Raw genomic sequence first — 15,898 nt, 5'->3', positions numbered from 1 at the left:
GGCTGTCACTCGGCTTTAGAGGGTGGGCCGAACAAAGTGACAGCGCTGTAAAACTCTGCATCGCACTGTGCAGTCTGTAGGGGTATCCTATTGACGGGCGCATACGCACTACTATGGGGTGGCTTTGGATCGCCGTGGCAACATGTGTGCTCACGTCCTGCTCTGTCAAAGGTAAGTGCTAGAACAAGCAGGAGGGCAGAGCACATGTGAGGCTGTGCCTGTATTTATTGTTACACCAGCCTCTGAAACGGGGCCTTTTTTCTTTATTAGACAGGTTGTTTGTGGTGTATATAATGAGATGTAGTAACAAAAAAAAATCTAAAGAAGTACATGTACACCTAGGAGTAAAGACTGATTTTAAAATAGATTTTTTTGTGCTGTAAGTGCCGTTGTGAAAGGAAAACTACCTGTTTGTTAAAAAGTGACTGATTGGGCCTTTTGAACAGTTTCGAATGGCCGTTTTTGGAAATAATCCTTCTCTTAAAGGCAACGACTGGTGGTGGGAGTATGAAGAGGGGATACGACACTACAGCAAGGAGGCCCTCAACAAGGTACTGTGTACACCTGGTTTAATCACCGACCGTCAAAATGTTACTGTTGGATACTGGATGATATGAAAAAGATCTAAAGAATCGTGTTTTGTTAGCTGATTTAGAGACTACAGACTATCTTGATTGACAGATTTATTAAAAAAAAGATGTGCACAATTGCACAAAATGAAGCAGAAACAATACGAGTAGATAACAATGTGCATCCTACTTTTAACATAAGAGGCAGGTTACTATGGGGGAACAACTGACCGTACCACATGGACCAGCAGGCATCCTGAGTATGTGCACGACAAGCATAGCTGTTTCAGAATAAAGAAAAGATAATGTAGTTTGGGAGAGATAAGGAAGAAATAAAAGAGGTGATGTGTCTGTAGGGCTGTCCCACATCGGACACGTGCCTGAAAATCAGCGATTTAAAGGCTCAGAGCTGCTCTCTCTCTCCTGCTTCTCAGGAGTTTCCAGAGAAAACTCGGCCGGTGAGCTTCAAACATCCTGTGTTCCAGTGCCCAGACATGAGTCCCTCTCCCTCCGTCCCCTCCTCAGGTCTGTCAGGATCACTCCCCCCACTCCAAATCAGTATGTTACTCGAGAGCTGAGACTTTACATTCATTTCTCCTCTTTCATCTCCCTCTTTGCTCTCACCCTTTGCTCCAGTTGAATTTGTGAAGGCGGCAGATATCAAAGTCATCGCTGCCTTGGGGGATTCACTCACAGTAGGTGTTGTTTCTTCTTCAGCTGCAGTGGTGATACACTATAAGTAATATATGTTGCAGTGACAGCGGCGTAGCCAGATTACTTATTTATGTTGTGTCTCTTCTTTTCAGACGGCCATAGGTGCCAATGCCACCACTGTCCTCGGGATTCCCATCGAGTTTCGTCATGTGTCGTGGAGGTGACAGAAATCATGTGTGAACCCTGTGACGGGTCTCTCGCCCAGATAATAGTTCTGCTGTAGAGACATGTAGACAGCATGTAATATCAATAATGTTCACGTGTCTTAACATTGTCAACAAGGCAAAGTCTGAAAATGGCAGAAAAATGGCCCCTGTGACTGTTATACTATTCTATACAGTGTTATATCATTCTTTTATTATTACACATGCATTATTGTAACAGCATGATTTTACATTGGCGCTCTAGGATATTTTAACTATGGGTTAATCTGTTGATCACTTTTGTCATCAATAGACTGATCTTTGGTTGGTAAAAATTCTGAAATTAGTGAGAAATGATGTCACACCGAGATCTCAATGTGACACATGTACTGAAGTCCAGTACTTGATGTACTTAGTTGCCTTCCTCTACTGGTTTTGGTAGTAACGCTATTTTTCTGACATGTCTTCACGCTGCAGCATCGGAGGTCACGGCTCATTTCAGGATGTCATTACTTTGGCAAGTAAGATGACGATACCTCAGCTGACTGCTAACGCTTTTATCCTGCACGTGTTCCATGTAAAGCGCAGACACAATGCATCGTCTTCACACGTTTTTCTCCTCCAAATGTGCTCCTCAGACATCATCAAGCTGTTCAATCCCAGTCTGCTGGGTGCCGCTCCAGGCAAGACCGTTCATGGGATGCAGGCTCATATCAGCGAAACAGGCTTCAACCTGGCCGTGACTGGACACAACACCTTGTACGGACTCATCAGTGTCATATCAGCAGGTTTTTCGGGTTACTGAGCAACCAGTGATATCATAATCTTATTGGCTGATGTTAGTCTGTTTGGTCTTCAGGCTTCCTCTGCTAAGAAATTGTATTTTCATACAACAAAGTATGCTGTGTGACCCTCTGATTTATTTCTAAATGAGGCTTAGAAAGATGTTATTTTCTCTTCGCAGCAATCTTCCCGGCCAGACGAGACATTTGATTGACACGCTGAGAGGTTATGAGGTACAGTAATGCCCCGTTTTCTCTGAAATGTCACAACAGAAGGAGATACAATGCACAATAGCTGGAGTCTGAGGTATCCTTCAGCAAGATGCTGTCCCTGAATCTGTTTTTCATGCATCATATTTACACTCTGAGCCCTCTGCTGTCTCCTCCTGTAGGGTCTGAACTTTGAGGAGGACTGGAAGCTTTTGACCATTCTCATGGGCATGAATGACATCTGTGATTACTGCAAAGACAAGGTCTTTCTCTTTAAGAAATGAGTTTAGCTTAAGAAAAATGCGCCTCTTATCGAATGACCAATATGTCATTAATCTCTGCAGAGTCTCCGTGTTCTCTTTAGGCTCTGTTTTCAGTGGATAACTTCATTCACTATATGACAGTCTCCTTGGAAATGCTTATGAATGAGGTAAAGTGGCAGAAAAGGAGACTTGGATCTGGTCTTAGTGAGGTTTCGGTACACTGCTGGAATTCACTGCAGCGTGGCTGTCTTTTACCGTGGTGTGCTTCAGGTTCCTCGTATGATCGTTAATGTCGTGCAAATCCTGCCCATGCAGACTCTGAGGGAGGTGCAGAAGCCCACCCCAGGGTGCCTGCTCCAAAGGTGAGCCACTCCTTATTAATACGAACGTTCACCTGAGCCTTAAAGGACCAGTGTGCGGGATTTAGTGGCATCTAGTGGTGAGATTGCAGAGTGTAACCAGCTGAATACGTTTTTTTTTTTAATCTCTCCCCTGTTCCTCTTGTTTTTACCCATCTTTAGGTCATTCTGCTCGTGCCTGATAGAGCCAGTAGCCAAGTCTCCTGAACTGCAGGAGCTGGTAGAAGTCAACCTGGAGTTCCAGGTCCAGTTTATAGCTCTGTTTGTTGAATGCAAGCTTTATCCATAATAACCTCCTCTAATTAAACACTGTAATGGCCGAACTGGTGCATGGACACACAGAACATGGTATCTTGATTTCATGTGTGATTGCTGTAAGATAAACAGGTTTTCATGTGACCTCTGTCCACAGAAGAGACTTGAGGAGCTGCTGTACAGCGACCGTTTCTTCAGGGATAACTTCGCTGTTGTTCTTCAGCCCTTCCTGAAACACGCTGACCCTCCCCGCCTCCCGGTAATCTATCCCCACTCCAGAGACCACAACAATATGAACGTGTCAGGCGACCAACCAGCGTGAAACAGTAACCAGTGTATCAAGAGAGTCCCTTGTGTGGCAGCTGCAGCTTTTGACTTTAACGCGAGGCTGAAACGTGTGTGTGCGCTTTGTCTCAGCAGAATGGGAAGATCGATATGACCTTCTTCACTCACGACTGCTTCCACTTCACCATCAAGGGGCATGAGGAGCTGGCCAAGGGGCTGTGGAACAACATGGTGAAGAGTCACACTGCTTGTCTGCTTGTGTTTAATGGCACAGGAGGTTAAAGGTCAACCATCAGCCCACTGACACTCAGAGGGATTTGTTATGTGAAGTAACATCTGTGCTGACAAAAGGATGAATTGTGATGCATAAAGTGTGGGAAAATGAAGGACACAGAATTTTTCTGAGACCCCGATCAACATATTTCAAGATACTTGACGCAGTTTTTCCCCATAAATGAATTCCTCCACGCCTCTCTGTCTTCTGCTCACAGTTTCAGCCTGAGGAAGGGAAGATGATTGTGAGCAGCTTCTCCGACCCCATCGGTCTCATCTGTCCACCCATGGTAGGACAGCGTTGTTACTACAGCAGAGCAGCACATGTTAAACTGTGTCTTCAACCTGAAAGCTTTCAGGCATTTCGTTTAGTTCATTTGATAATGTGCTGTGTCGAGGAAAAAACGGACTCGAGCTCGCTGCTTTTTTTTCAAAGGATGTTGGTTGTTATAGTAATTTGGCATCTTTCAGGGGACAAATTGATGCTACTCATTTTAGCACAGACTGAAAATAATGTTGCAGGCAGAAAATCAGTCCCAGGTTAGATTTTATGGCCATGTTTGGGTAAAATCTCATATTAAGATAAACATAGTCATATTCTTCTTAAACGAGTTGCTTATTAGCATTCATATTAATAGTGTATTGGCTCTTTAATAGTCCTAATAAAGTCGTTATTAATGCCTGTTCTGCATGACCGTATTCTACAACTACGAGGCCATTAACTTAGGTTATTAATAGGTGTCTGTATATGAATATGAATAAGACAAAAATGAAAATAATTTCATTCATAGAAGTAAATGACATTCATCGTAATGAGGTCTGCATGTTGATTTATCTACAGTTGTGAAATGAATGGAAACCAGAACCGCCAGCACAGGATGACGTTTTATATGCTTCAAGATGCACAAACTGATGTTTTCTCTGTCTCATCTGTAGGACCATCCGTATATCTTCACCCGACCGACTGCGGTCAAGTCAGGCCAGCCTCACCTGCAGTCTGACGCTCTGTCACCGGCAGCCATCTTCCAGCTGCTCTCGCTCCTCGTGGGTTTGAGATGTCTCGGACTTGTGTAGCTTTCACTTTGCTGGACTGTTTTCTAAGCATGTCACCGCTACAGTGGTTACTGTTGAGGAGGCAACACAGTGGATCACCTGCAGAGGAGAGGTTGTGAGCCACTCTTTGCATGTCTGTGGCCCCAAGTAGCAGCATAGAGGAAATTACTGCGGTTTTAAGATCTGGAACCCCAAAGGTAATGTGACAGCGAATCCTACAACCTAAATACTTCATCTTTATGCACTTGACGGTGATGAGCAGCCTTGTGTGCATGAGACACTTGCTGCTCTTTGCAGAAAGTTTTCTACTTTGCTTTAAAGTTTTAATTCACCATCCCTGCACCAAGATGATTGACCTGCTCTGACCACACACGAGCAGTGGGGACTGGACGATCGTCTATGTTTCTGCCACATTTGTATTTAAAACAATCTTCTGTAGGTGTATTTTTAAAGAAAAGTCTGGCCAAGTGCTGCTTTAACCGAACTACAGTTTTTATAACCAGCGAAGAATGAAGTAACAACCTCTGAACTGTTAATGTGACATTTATACATTCATACAAGAGACAATAAACTAAATAGACTTTGCCCCCAAAAAACCTCGAAGATTTGTTAAATCCGTGTTTCATTAAACTATTTCTGACAATGTTCACTTTTGTTGCACTGACACGCAACTCTTACATGACAAAGGTTGGACTTCTGCAGCCAAATATCACAGATTACATCAATCACCACATTAAAATTAATTTACCTGGGAGGTCGCCCGGGCTTCAAACCTCATTTCCAGCGACATGCAGTGTGCGTGTGCAGTCACGCAGAGACACCCTGCCACTGTAGAGGGACCTGATCAGCTGACTGGAATAATTTAAAGATGGAAAACAGTTTGTCATCCTTATTACCCACTGTGACTTTTCAGACCAGAGGCAGTTTAGTCACACGTCTGTTCCTCACATCTCCAGGCCCACTTTAACTTCTCTGTCCTCCAGTACCTGCAGTGTTGTGCACTGAGCATAAAAGAGCCCGAGAAACCCACCACACGCTACCGCTAAGCAGAGGAGTCATTGTTGTTTATCTGCACACAAACGAGATGGTATATCGGCATAAGATCATACAGTATGTATTGACTCTGTTTAATTAGTGTGACTACAAGAGCAGGTGGAAGCTATATTAAGTGCAGCTCGGGTTACTTGCTAAGCTGTGCAGAATGTGCTCAGCATGGTTGAGTTGTAAAGAGCAGAATGGGATCGTTTCATAGAACTTGTTTCAAGATAAACATGTCTTACAGCACATAATGAAAGGCCCAGCCTTTTGGGCATTAAATGGGCGCGTTCCATTTTAATGTGTTTACTTAGTGCAACATTTTAAAGGATTTTTTTTATTTGTTATGACAAAATATATGATTCACTGTCATTCACCAAACACTTTAGGATCTAAAATATATATTTCCATGCCCCCACATCTTCTACCATTTCTCTTAGATGTTGCAGTGGGCTGAATTTCAATCAGCCCTTATAGCTGTTGGATTTCATAATGACCTTATTTTTGCATTTAAAGAAAAGCCCTCTTCATGTTTAAACAAAGCTGTGCCTGCTTTATGCACGACAAATATGGGTGACGTAAATTGGCCTTTATTGTCTCTCTGAAAGCATAATGAGATCTTTGGGATCTCAGTGGATGGTGCAGTAGGAAATTTCAAACAGCAAACAGTCCAACCTGCTTCTCCGAAACCTCTTTGTCTGCTGATTTTTTTTATGTGACTGCGTCAGTAACAAAAAAGAAAATGATGCCTCGGCTCCATGTGAGTCTCAGTGCCTGTAAGGAAAAAGCAATTTTAGGATGTTCCATGGGTTGATTGCATTGTACGTGTGCTTAACTAATACAGGCTGTAATGATAAATAATGCAGAGTGATCTGGTAATGTTTGCTTGCAGATACTCCGTACATTTATTTATATTCTAACAACAGGATGGAGTCTGCCTCTGGAACCCAGTTATACAGAAAACACCATTCAGATGCAAACATCTACATGTTGCTCTTTGACCCAACAGTCAAAAGAATCAAATAATATTGACAAGTCACAGTCAGACACCTGACACCACATATGTGCCCAGTCCATCTTCCTCACTTCATCCCAGTAATGTATGCTTAAACATGTCTGTCCATTCTCCCCTGACTTGTCAGCCAGCATCAGCTGCATGTTTTTAGTTTAATTCCCTTCCCTCCTACAGTCCACCGCCTTCAAAGAAATAAATAACATCATATGTCATCCAGCATCACACATCATCTGCAACATGGCCACCAGTTTGATTCAGTCTACAGCCATATGGGTACTTTGTTCTTTGAGCTAAATGCTAACAAAGTCGGAGCGACTCATCGTCCGGTAGCCATGAATGTCTGCGCAAATCAAAGTGTATGTCGAGATGTTTCATAGAATAAATGAAAACTCTGACCTGCTGTTGGTATAAGAGGAAAAATCAGTGGATCACCAAGGACAGTATGTTTTCTCCTCTGGGCCCATGAAGAGAAATTAATGAAAATTTCATAGCAATGCATCTCATAGTTGTTGAAATGCCCATATGTATATATAAAATTCATAATACAGGACATCTTACATTAATTCATGCGTTATGTTTTGCACCATATAAACATTCTGCTCTGTAAATCTAAAATGATGTTAAGAATCGAATATAATATGATCAGGACTCCACCGATAACCACCTCCAAAACAGTCATGTCATGTATTTACAATGGATTTCTTAATGGACATCCATAGTCTGTACATACCTGTCTATAGTCATCCATTCACATGTATTGTCTATCATGTGAGCCCATTTGTGTCGGTGGTATTAAAGGTAAACGCTGCATTGTCTGGGCTTAGACAATGTGAAAAAGAGCCACCTGTTCACAAAGTATGCACAGTAACAGCCATTTTAAATAAACTGTCGCCTAGCAACACATCCAGGTAGTCAAGAGACATGATGAGCAAATACAGTGTGATGATGGAGCTTTGTTCTGGATGGGAACACAACATAAAGGAGACAAAGACGGGGGAAATGTGGGCCTCTGGTTTCTAATTGAAATACCTGCTTGATCAGATTAAAGTATTTTCCGTGGATACAGATAAAGCATTTCTTCCTCCTCCCGCCAGCAGCCCTGTGAGGTCCTCCAAACCTGTGCACGCCCTGACAACCAGAAGGTACGGTCAGGTACAATTAGTCCCAGGATGATGTCACTTCCTGCCTCCGCATCGTCCTATAAAAGCCGGCGCTGTTGCGGCGAGATGCTGGTGGAGAGGACGGAGGCTGCAGGGGTACCGATGCTGCAGGAGGCTTAGCTCTCCAGAAATACCGAAAGGCGGCTAAGTTTTGGTCAGAATGCGTCCGTGATCCGGCGAAGGTCCGCAAAGAGGTGAAACCAAACCCTCTGATAAAAGCTCCGCTATTTTTTCTATTCCTGGAGAGCTCAACGCGCCCCGTCTCCAAAAAAAAGAAAAAAAAAAAAAAAATGATCGGGAGAGGACTGTTCGTTTTGACATTACTGACCAACTGCGGTAAGAAAAGGCTGAAGCTCATTAAAGTGATCATGTGATGGTTTGGTCTGAGGGAAAGCTGCATTAAGAGATGCTGTGACTGCCGGGTCCAGCACCAAGGACAGCGACTCACACATCTCTAACTGCGGCGAGGGACGGAGTGAATTCACCTGCACCTTTGGCACGTTTGGTCCCCTGTTACTAACGCAGGCGATGTGTTTTAACGCTGCTGAGAGTCACATTTTTCTCTTGTTTTCTTCCTTTTCTTGCAGTTCTGTCATTGCCACTGACTCCAAGTCAGCTGGAGAATGAAGACGTACAGGTAAAGCAGCATTTGCACATCACAGTGAGTGTTATTGTAGTTGTAGAAACAGCAGTAGGATGACAGTAACCTGCCACTGCTGTGTGCACGCGTGTCTGAAATGATGAATTTGGCACATTACGCTGTACGCACTGACAAATAAATCCCAGTGACAGTGCGTCTATTCCTGCCAAGCTCAAAAGGCCAGCAGTGATTAGAAATACTTAATCCAAGCGATTTAACTCACTTAAGTGCCTTCTCCGCTGGGGACAATCTCAGTGTGACCTTGTTCAAATCAATAGATATCATTCTGAGAGCCACTGAGAGCCTTGACCTCCATGATTTGGTGCTGCTGGATCCATTTCACATCTTGGTGGAGGGAGAGAGAGGGAGGCTGCTCTAGAATGGGGTTTGGAGAGACGACAATATGAAGGGGAGATGGGCACGATGTGTGAAAGAGGGATGGGAGCTGTGAAATGGGACCGAGTTTACAAAGATCTGGCAGCCAGGAGGAAAAGAACGAGTGAAAAATCATCTGGCATGTGGAATTGGCTCGACATTGAACGCACAATGGGAGCCGAAATGATTCTGATCTCTCATCTAAGAGTTTCACATCTTTGAATTAGTGGGTGAGTTGGCAACAGAGCTGCATTCAAAGAGAAGCAGATGAATTTTAATCTATAAAGCTGTGTAGATGTATTCCTATATAGCTCTCACCAAGAGGAGACCTTTTTTTAATCATAAGAGCCTGAATTGCTACAGAAATTTCACTGATCCCCAAAGGCGAAACAATTACATACTTTGATGTTCAGATCGTATTGGCTGCAGCTACATGTGAGGCTGTTTTTGAGTAGCTTTGTGCCCTGTCTGTGCCTGCAGGTGATGAAATGCATTGTGGAGGTGTTGGCAGATATGCTATCAAGGCCCCACCCCTTGCCTGTCACTCAGGAGTGTTTGGTCAGACTGAAGACAGGTAAGCCCCGCCCAGAGGAGAACACCTGGGTAATAACTCTCAGTGTGTTTGCCCAAATACTTTAATTTTAAGATCCTGTTAGCAAGATTATGGGCATGACTGTTAATGCCCTCATATAAAGGAATATTTTATTTATGATTTTTATAGGAACAAGTATATAGCATGGCCCAAAGTCTCAAACCACAGCATTCGCAGCCTAAGATAGTTGATAATAGCTGTTCCTCAGTACCGCTTCTGTCTTAACAGGCTTGATCGTTGCACACAGTGTCTGAAATGTGGAATATCATGTAATAAATAAAACCATTTGCAGCATAAATTCGTGAAATGATGAAATATGAAGCTTTATTTTGCCACCTTCAATACCATTTTAGCACTTTGTAAGAGAAAGATATTTGCTTCATAAACCTCATCAATATATTTTCCATTAAGCTTTAATTTTATCTTATTCTCTTCTGACGAGGGGCGAGTCCTGGGGGGAAGCAAAATTGCAATGTTGAGGGTTTTTTGGGCCATTTTTGGTCACATGACACCCCTAAAGCAATTGAATAGAAAATTGTAGCACCGTTGATAATTAATTGCACTTAATTGCAGCACTGATAATTAATTGATTTGACCACCTTGAGTTCTTACGTTAAAAAAAGGTTAAATGCGCCGTTTTAGATGATGTCATCCTCTTTGATTTATTTTCCTTCGTGTGCTTGCATCTTAAATAAACTCCTGAAATGCAGTGAGTCACGTTAAAAACAGGTTTTAATAATGCTCTCTAAGCCTTTGTTAATCTGAGGACATAATCGGATATGTTTGTTTTTTCACATCTCCTCCCAGGCTGTCATGTGTAAGGACTCAGCAAGGCATATAAAGATTCATTAAAATAATCCTTTTTTACGTAACATGGATTCTGCAGCTTCATCTTAATTTTGAGCACATTCATCATTGTTATCGTCACCATCATCCACTGGAGTAACACTGCCTGTCTAAGAGAACCAATACCTGTTCTCCTTTCTTTTTATCTGGAGCACGGTGCCCACATCATAAGGTTAATGGATTGATGCAGTGGCTGCTGGGTAAAAATCCTGATGTGTGAGCGGGGTCACTAGCACTCAGCGAAGACTATTCAGTTACAGAGCCAGTGTTTTACCTTGATGGTGCCCTTGTTGGGAAAAATCAATCACAGCATTACTCACCCAGCGTTTGTTACTGAGTGGCTGCTGTGAGAGGGGGAACTGTACACCACCAGAGGGATGAGAGGGGGAGAAAAGGGGGAGAGAGAGAGAGAGAGAGAGAGAGGGAGAAAGCAAGAAAAAGAGAGATGACAGACTGATGTTACAGTAGCACTGTACAGCAGCTGTCGTCTTTGTGCTTGCTGCGTAGAGCATGCAGTGGGTTTGTGGGTCAGCAGAAAGTCCGGCGCTCACTGCTGCTGTATTTCACTGGGGGAGTCTCTGTGGGCCAAATGATTAATTGTGCTCTTGCTTTGAAAGCAGTAAATTTCAGGGCAATTAACTCAGAGGAACCACTGAAACAAATTGCTGAACCCTGTGAAAAAGTGAAGGGGAAAGACATATACCTGTGTTCTGCCTCCTGCGGGATCCCATCACTGCCTTTTGTCTCCTCTTTTCTGTGTTTTTTGAGGTGTCTTGTTCCCATGCATTTTGATGTGTTTGTGTGTTATGCAGATGACAGGCTTGTTTCTATCCTTCGCCATCATAACTTTCTGAAGGAGCTTCAGGAGATTGCTGTTCAAGGTGAGCCACAGATCACATGATGCTTATGTCTTTTTCTGGGTGCTGAAATTTCTAAGAAGGATGGTGTGGAAAGAAGTCTTGAATAACTTTAATTTCAGGTGGTCTAGAGAGAGCTGAGCTGCAGAGAGACGCTGCTACAGCTGACCCAACGACACAAGCTCCTCAGACTGCGGGTGATGTCGCGGGTGAGTTCTGCATTGTTGTGCTGTTCATTTTCTCCCCACAGTTCAACCACATTCCAGTAGGCTCCATTTTGAGGAAAATCTGATCAACATTTATTAATGCACCAGCTGTCAAAATGATGAATCGCCTCCATTATTTCTCATTTCATGTTGTCAGCAAAGCAGGGCCGACAAACAGAGGAGATGTGCTGAGGTGAATTTAAACTCTGCTGATGCTTTCCGTGCTCCTTCCACCTGACAGCACACCTGGCGTTTTAAAGTCAGCGCCAGACTCCCTGCAAAGCGCACAGTGGGCGATGCAGGCGCGAATACAGTAGTGACAAAAATCCATTAAATAAAGTGCATCCACCAACCCTGACGCGCTGCATGCTCTCTGACTGAAGGGTGTCTGAGCTCTGTGAGAAACGCAAAACTGAAACTAAGATGGTATGAAAAGGGTTAAAATATACAACTGACAACAGCATGTGAGGTTAAAGCGTATGAAAATGATCGACCTTTTTGATTAATTTTAAGTGGCAACGGCAGAAAAATATGCATCCTCATGAGGTTTTCTGAGGAAATTGCTAAAGTGGACACATGTAAGCATCACCTGATGCACAATTTTATGATTGTGATATAAAATCTGACATACTGAACCACTCCATCAAGCAAAAACACATTAATATGACACAACATGGTAATAAACTGTCCTGCTTTGATGTAAGCACCTTCTTTTGACCTCATGGGAAAATCAATGACTTCTAGTAAATTAAATTCCTCCCGGTTTTCAGATCGATCCATGTTGGAGGCTTTAGGAGGCCCCGGTGAAAGGTCCATCCTGTCCCAGAAGAGGAGGACAGGAAATGGAGACGGAGAGGAAGAAAAGGACGAGAGCCTGGGAGATGAAGAGGCACAGCAGGACAGTGACATCGAGGAAGAGGGGGAGGTGAAGAGGGAAAGTGACGAGAGGCCAGGAAGTCACATCTCTGAGTCTGTGGATGAGTGGAGAGAGGGCAAGGCTGAAAAGAGGGAGAAAGAAGAAGAAGACAAGAGAGCAAATTCAGAGGAAGATTTAGAAGAAAACATGACCAAGGATAAGAAAGGTAAGTCGACATTTTATTTCTTTATGTGTGTTTGTCGATGGTTTGCAGTCTCAGTTACAGTCTCAGTCAGATGGCAGTAAACATTCAGCTTCAGAGCTAAAGGGCATCCATCTAATTAAAATATGGAGTGACGTTAACTAAAGGCAGAGAGCAGAATCTTGACATATGGAGACTTAAAAAAAACAAACCCGGCCTTGTAGATGAAACCGCTTGCCACCACAGGACTGAGTGTGATTGATGGAAGTGCTTCCATCTACATGATGAATTTCAGCCCCCCCCCCCCCTCCACAGGGAGCAGGTCCAACATGGTTGGCACGCTGACAGCACACCAAAAGAAATGATTAAATGTCTCCATGTCCCAGAATTCAAATGAGCTGGTGTGCATGGTTACAGCTGCAATCATTCGCCATAATCTCCATCCTTAGATCAAGACTGCAGTCGAGATGTAGCTTTTTCTATCCGGACATTTTAAGAGATTAGCAGAGAAATGATTGTTTTCTGGGATGAAATGGCAGAGTACAGTGAAATATGAATTCATACTCTACAACAGGGAGCTTCAGCCAAGTCATCTGATTGCTCCAGTCATGCTGTTAATTCCCATAAAGCACAGCTCGCTGTACGGGGGGCAAAGCTGCCAGATGGCACGAAATATTTCATTACAAGGAGTGGAATCTTGCTGATGGTGGAGAGTATTCAGTCGATGGTCTAGCAGAGGTGTTTCAGTGCAGGACAGAGAATAAAAACACCTTTATTTTCCATCTCCTCAGGTGCCGTATCTGGTGAAAAGAGAGCTGTGCCCAGAAACAAATCAAAAGAGAGGAAGTTTGATGAAGAAGATGAAGAGGAGAAAGACAAGAGATCTGCACTTTTCTCACATAAACAAGAAGAGAAACAGGAGGAAAGGGAGGATGAAGGGGAGACAAAGAGAGGCAGCAGGGAGAGCCTAAAGCGATGGACCAGGAGGGGCAAGACGCTGCCACTGAAGAGGAAGGCAGTTGGACAGGAGGCGCAGCAGGAAGTGCCACATCATTCGAAAGAGGTCTCAGAGGAAGAGGAGGAGGAGGAGATGAAGAAGAAAAGAGCCATGCAGAGGAGTCCAGAGGAGAAGGAGCTGCAGATGATCGCTAGAAGGGGACCTGAGGAGAGGAGGGGGATGGAGGAGGAGGGGAGCGCCAGCCGGAAGTCAGAGGTGTGTCATTTTTAGCGTACAGGTGTCAGTCTTCTCATGTAACTCTTGACGACGTCTCCCGTGACGTTAAATGATTCCTTTAAATAATGACTTTGAGATGTGATTTTCTACTCAACAAAGATCATTGTGGCTGTCGTGCTGCGCTCTCTGGTTTTGTATCGCTCAAGGCCAAAACCTGAGTTAGGCCTCTGTCTTCTACTGTTAAAAACTGCAGCTGGAATCCCATGAAGACAGAAAATGGTGCAGCTGCTTCCTGTCAGCATGTTCACAAGAAGCTATTCAGACTGCGATCACCTTAAAGGTCCAGTGTGAAGGATTTAGTGGCACCTAGTGGTGACAGTGGCTGTAACAGTGAGTCTTAAAGAGGTGATTCTGGCTGTAATGTGTCCTCGCTAACAGCCCAAACAGCAATGCGTGGAAGCAAATTGTGCTGGGATATTGTGCTGTGCATGAAAAGTTTGCACATACATATGATTGTTTGCATTCTAATTATCTTGCTCTTCTTATTATATCTGCAGGAGCCAGAGATTGAAAGCCTGGCAGCCATCGAGTCGGAGCTGGAAAACGTTGCCCAGAAACTCCACGAGCTGCGACGAGGCTGAGAGAGAGATTGGTAAAAAGTTGACACCGCAACCTCCTCTGCCTCCTCGTACTCCTCCGCTTTACCAGCTGCCTGGTTTCCACAGATAGAGCGTGTGAATATGTGACAAGATCTTATCTTTTGCTATTTTTCCAGAGGATGCCCCCCTTGCACCACACTGCTGCAGACTCCCTTGTGACATTCTGTCCTTCACATAGATTAGCATACAGTAGATGCACATTGCAGCTAGACATGCATACTAAAAACACACAGACACACAAATTCTGTGCATTCAAACACACAGCAAGGCTCCTGAAGGAAAGCTCTTTCTGTCAGTGAGGGTCGGCAGCTTGTTTTCTCTGACAATCATCTCTCTCTTTCTGCAAATGTATCTCGCCTGCTTTTCTAATTATTTTAACACTGAACATTGATTTATGTGAGGCAGATCCAGGTACACTCACACACCAACGAGGTGAGGTTGTACAGTAACGGCATGTATACATGTACAAAGCTCTTTCTGGGATGCTTACTTACTTTAGAGGAAGCAGAAGAAGACATACAGTAGATGCTTAGTTATTATAGAAACAGTCAAGCCAAGGCAATAATTGAACATTTTTAAGATTAACGGCGGGATTGTAATCTTAAACTGTACTCAATTTATGTTAGAAAACCAATAAATTGAATGAAGTTTATCTAGGAATCTCTGTTTTGGTAAATTCTTTAAATGCCTCTAAAATCAAATCAATATTTGCATAAGAGAAATAATGCAATAAACTTGGCATACTAACAAATTTACAGCTGTATAGGTGTCTTCGTGGACTCTTTATCTGGTTCAGTTGATGATTTTTGCATCATTTTCATCACATAGCACCTAAGTGAAACTGGAAATGGAAATTACCAGCGAGGGTTGATTCAGTACTGTATAATACAGTATATCCACATACAGTATTTTTACTCACATAGCGAGCCTAGACTCTCACTGTGAAGATTTAACTGTAGATGCAGTCTGCACTCGGCTGTGTTTGTGGGCGAGGAGAACATGAATCATCACTCTGACACACAAGCTGTTTATACAGTACATTCAATTCTGAGAAAACAACATTTTAACCCTTCGTTTTGGCATCGGCGCTACATTTTCTTTTTAGCTGCTACTATCAAGAGGAAAGAGCGAGTGCAGATTCGATTCATGCAGTGTGGTATTGAAAAGAGACTACAACAGAACGTGGGCAGAGGAGAAAATGAAAATGCTGAAAGTTCTTCTGTAGACGAGGCAGACCAAGCTGGTGAGAGAGGTCTGTGAATCAACTACCAATGCAGAGAATCTGAAAAAGCCTGAATGTCAAGAGAAAGTGTTTAACTAATGAAGCCTTTTCCTGCATGATAAGTTAAACACTGCTAAAAGTCACAACTATTGA

At 43.4% G+C, this 15,898-nt stretch overlaps 3 protein-coding genes across 3 annotated transcripts; all 3 read left to right on the top strand.

The window, feature by feature from the left end:
• The first annotated feature begins 452 nt into the window (after nucleotides 1–452).
• Nucleotides 453–2,717, top strand: LOC143336660 (phospholipase B1, membrane-associated-like). Its single transcript, XM_076756924.1, has 8 exons — nucleotides 453–551; nucleotides 1,004–1,094; nucleotides 1,206–1,264; nucleotides 1,376–1,443; nucleotides 1,904–1,947; nucleotides 2,065–2,185; nucleotides 2,391–2,442; nucleotides 2,601–2,717. The coding sequence occupies exons 1-8, from the start codon at nucleotides 453–455 to the stop codon at nucleotides 2,700–2,702; spliced, it is 636 nt and encodes a 211-aa protein (XP_076613039.1). The 3' UTR covers nucleotides 2,703–2,717.
• A 116-nt stretch (nucleotides 2,718–2,833) lies between these two features.
• On the top strand, nucleotides 2,834–5,420 carry LOC143336658 (phospholipase B1, membrane-associated-like). Its single transcript, XM_076756923.1, has 7 exons — nucleotides 2,834–2,848; nucleotides 2,952–3,043; nucleotides 3,203–3,284; nucleotides 3,453–3,554; nucleotides 3,716–3,811; nucleotides 4,072–4,143; nucleotides 4,790–5,420. Exons 1-7 carry the CDS (start codon nucleotides 2,834–2,836, stop codon nucleotides 4,925–4,927), a joined length of 597 nt encoding a protein of 198 aa, XP_076613038.1. The 3' UTR covers nucleotides 4,928–5,420.
• A 2,765-nt stretch (nucleotides 5,421–8,185) lies between these two features.
• LOC143335971 (uncharacterized) lies at nucleotides 8,186–15,278 on the top strand. The gene is made up of 8 exons (XM_076755706.1): nucleotides 8,186–8,452; nucleotides 8,704–8,753; nucleotides 9,612–9,705; nucleotides 11,382–11,450; nucleotides 11,549–11,635; nucleotides 12,403–12,714; nucleotides 13,482–13,903; nucleotides 14,422–15,278. The coding sequence occupies exons 1-8, from the start codon at nucleotides 8,407–8,409 to the stop codon at nucleotides 14,503–14,505; spliced, it is 1,164 nt and encodes a 387-aa protein (XP_076611821.1). The 5' UTR covers nucleotides 8,186–8,406; the 3' UTR covers nucleotides 14,506–15,278.
• The last annotated feature ends 620 nt before the right edge of the window (nucleotides 15,279–15,898 follow it).

This window comes from Chaetodon auriga, chromosome 18, assembly GCF_051107435.1.
Source record: "Chaetodon auriga isolate fChaAug3 chromosome 18, fChaAug3.hap1, whole genome shotgun sequence".
NCBI lineage: Eukaryota > Metazoa > Chordata > Actinopteri > Chaetodontiformes > Chaetodontidae > Chaetodon > Chaetodon auriga.
The sequence above is the reverse complement of the archived record's forward strand: the minus strand, read 5'-3'. Positions and strand labels throughout refer to the sequence as shown.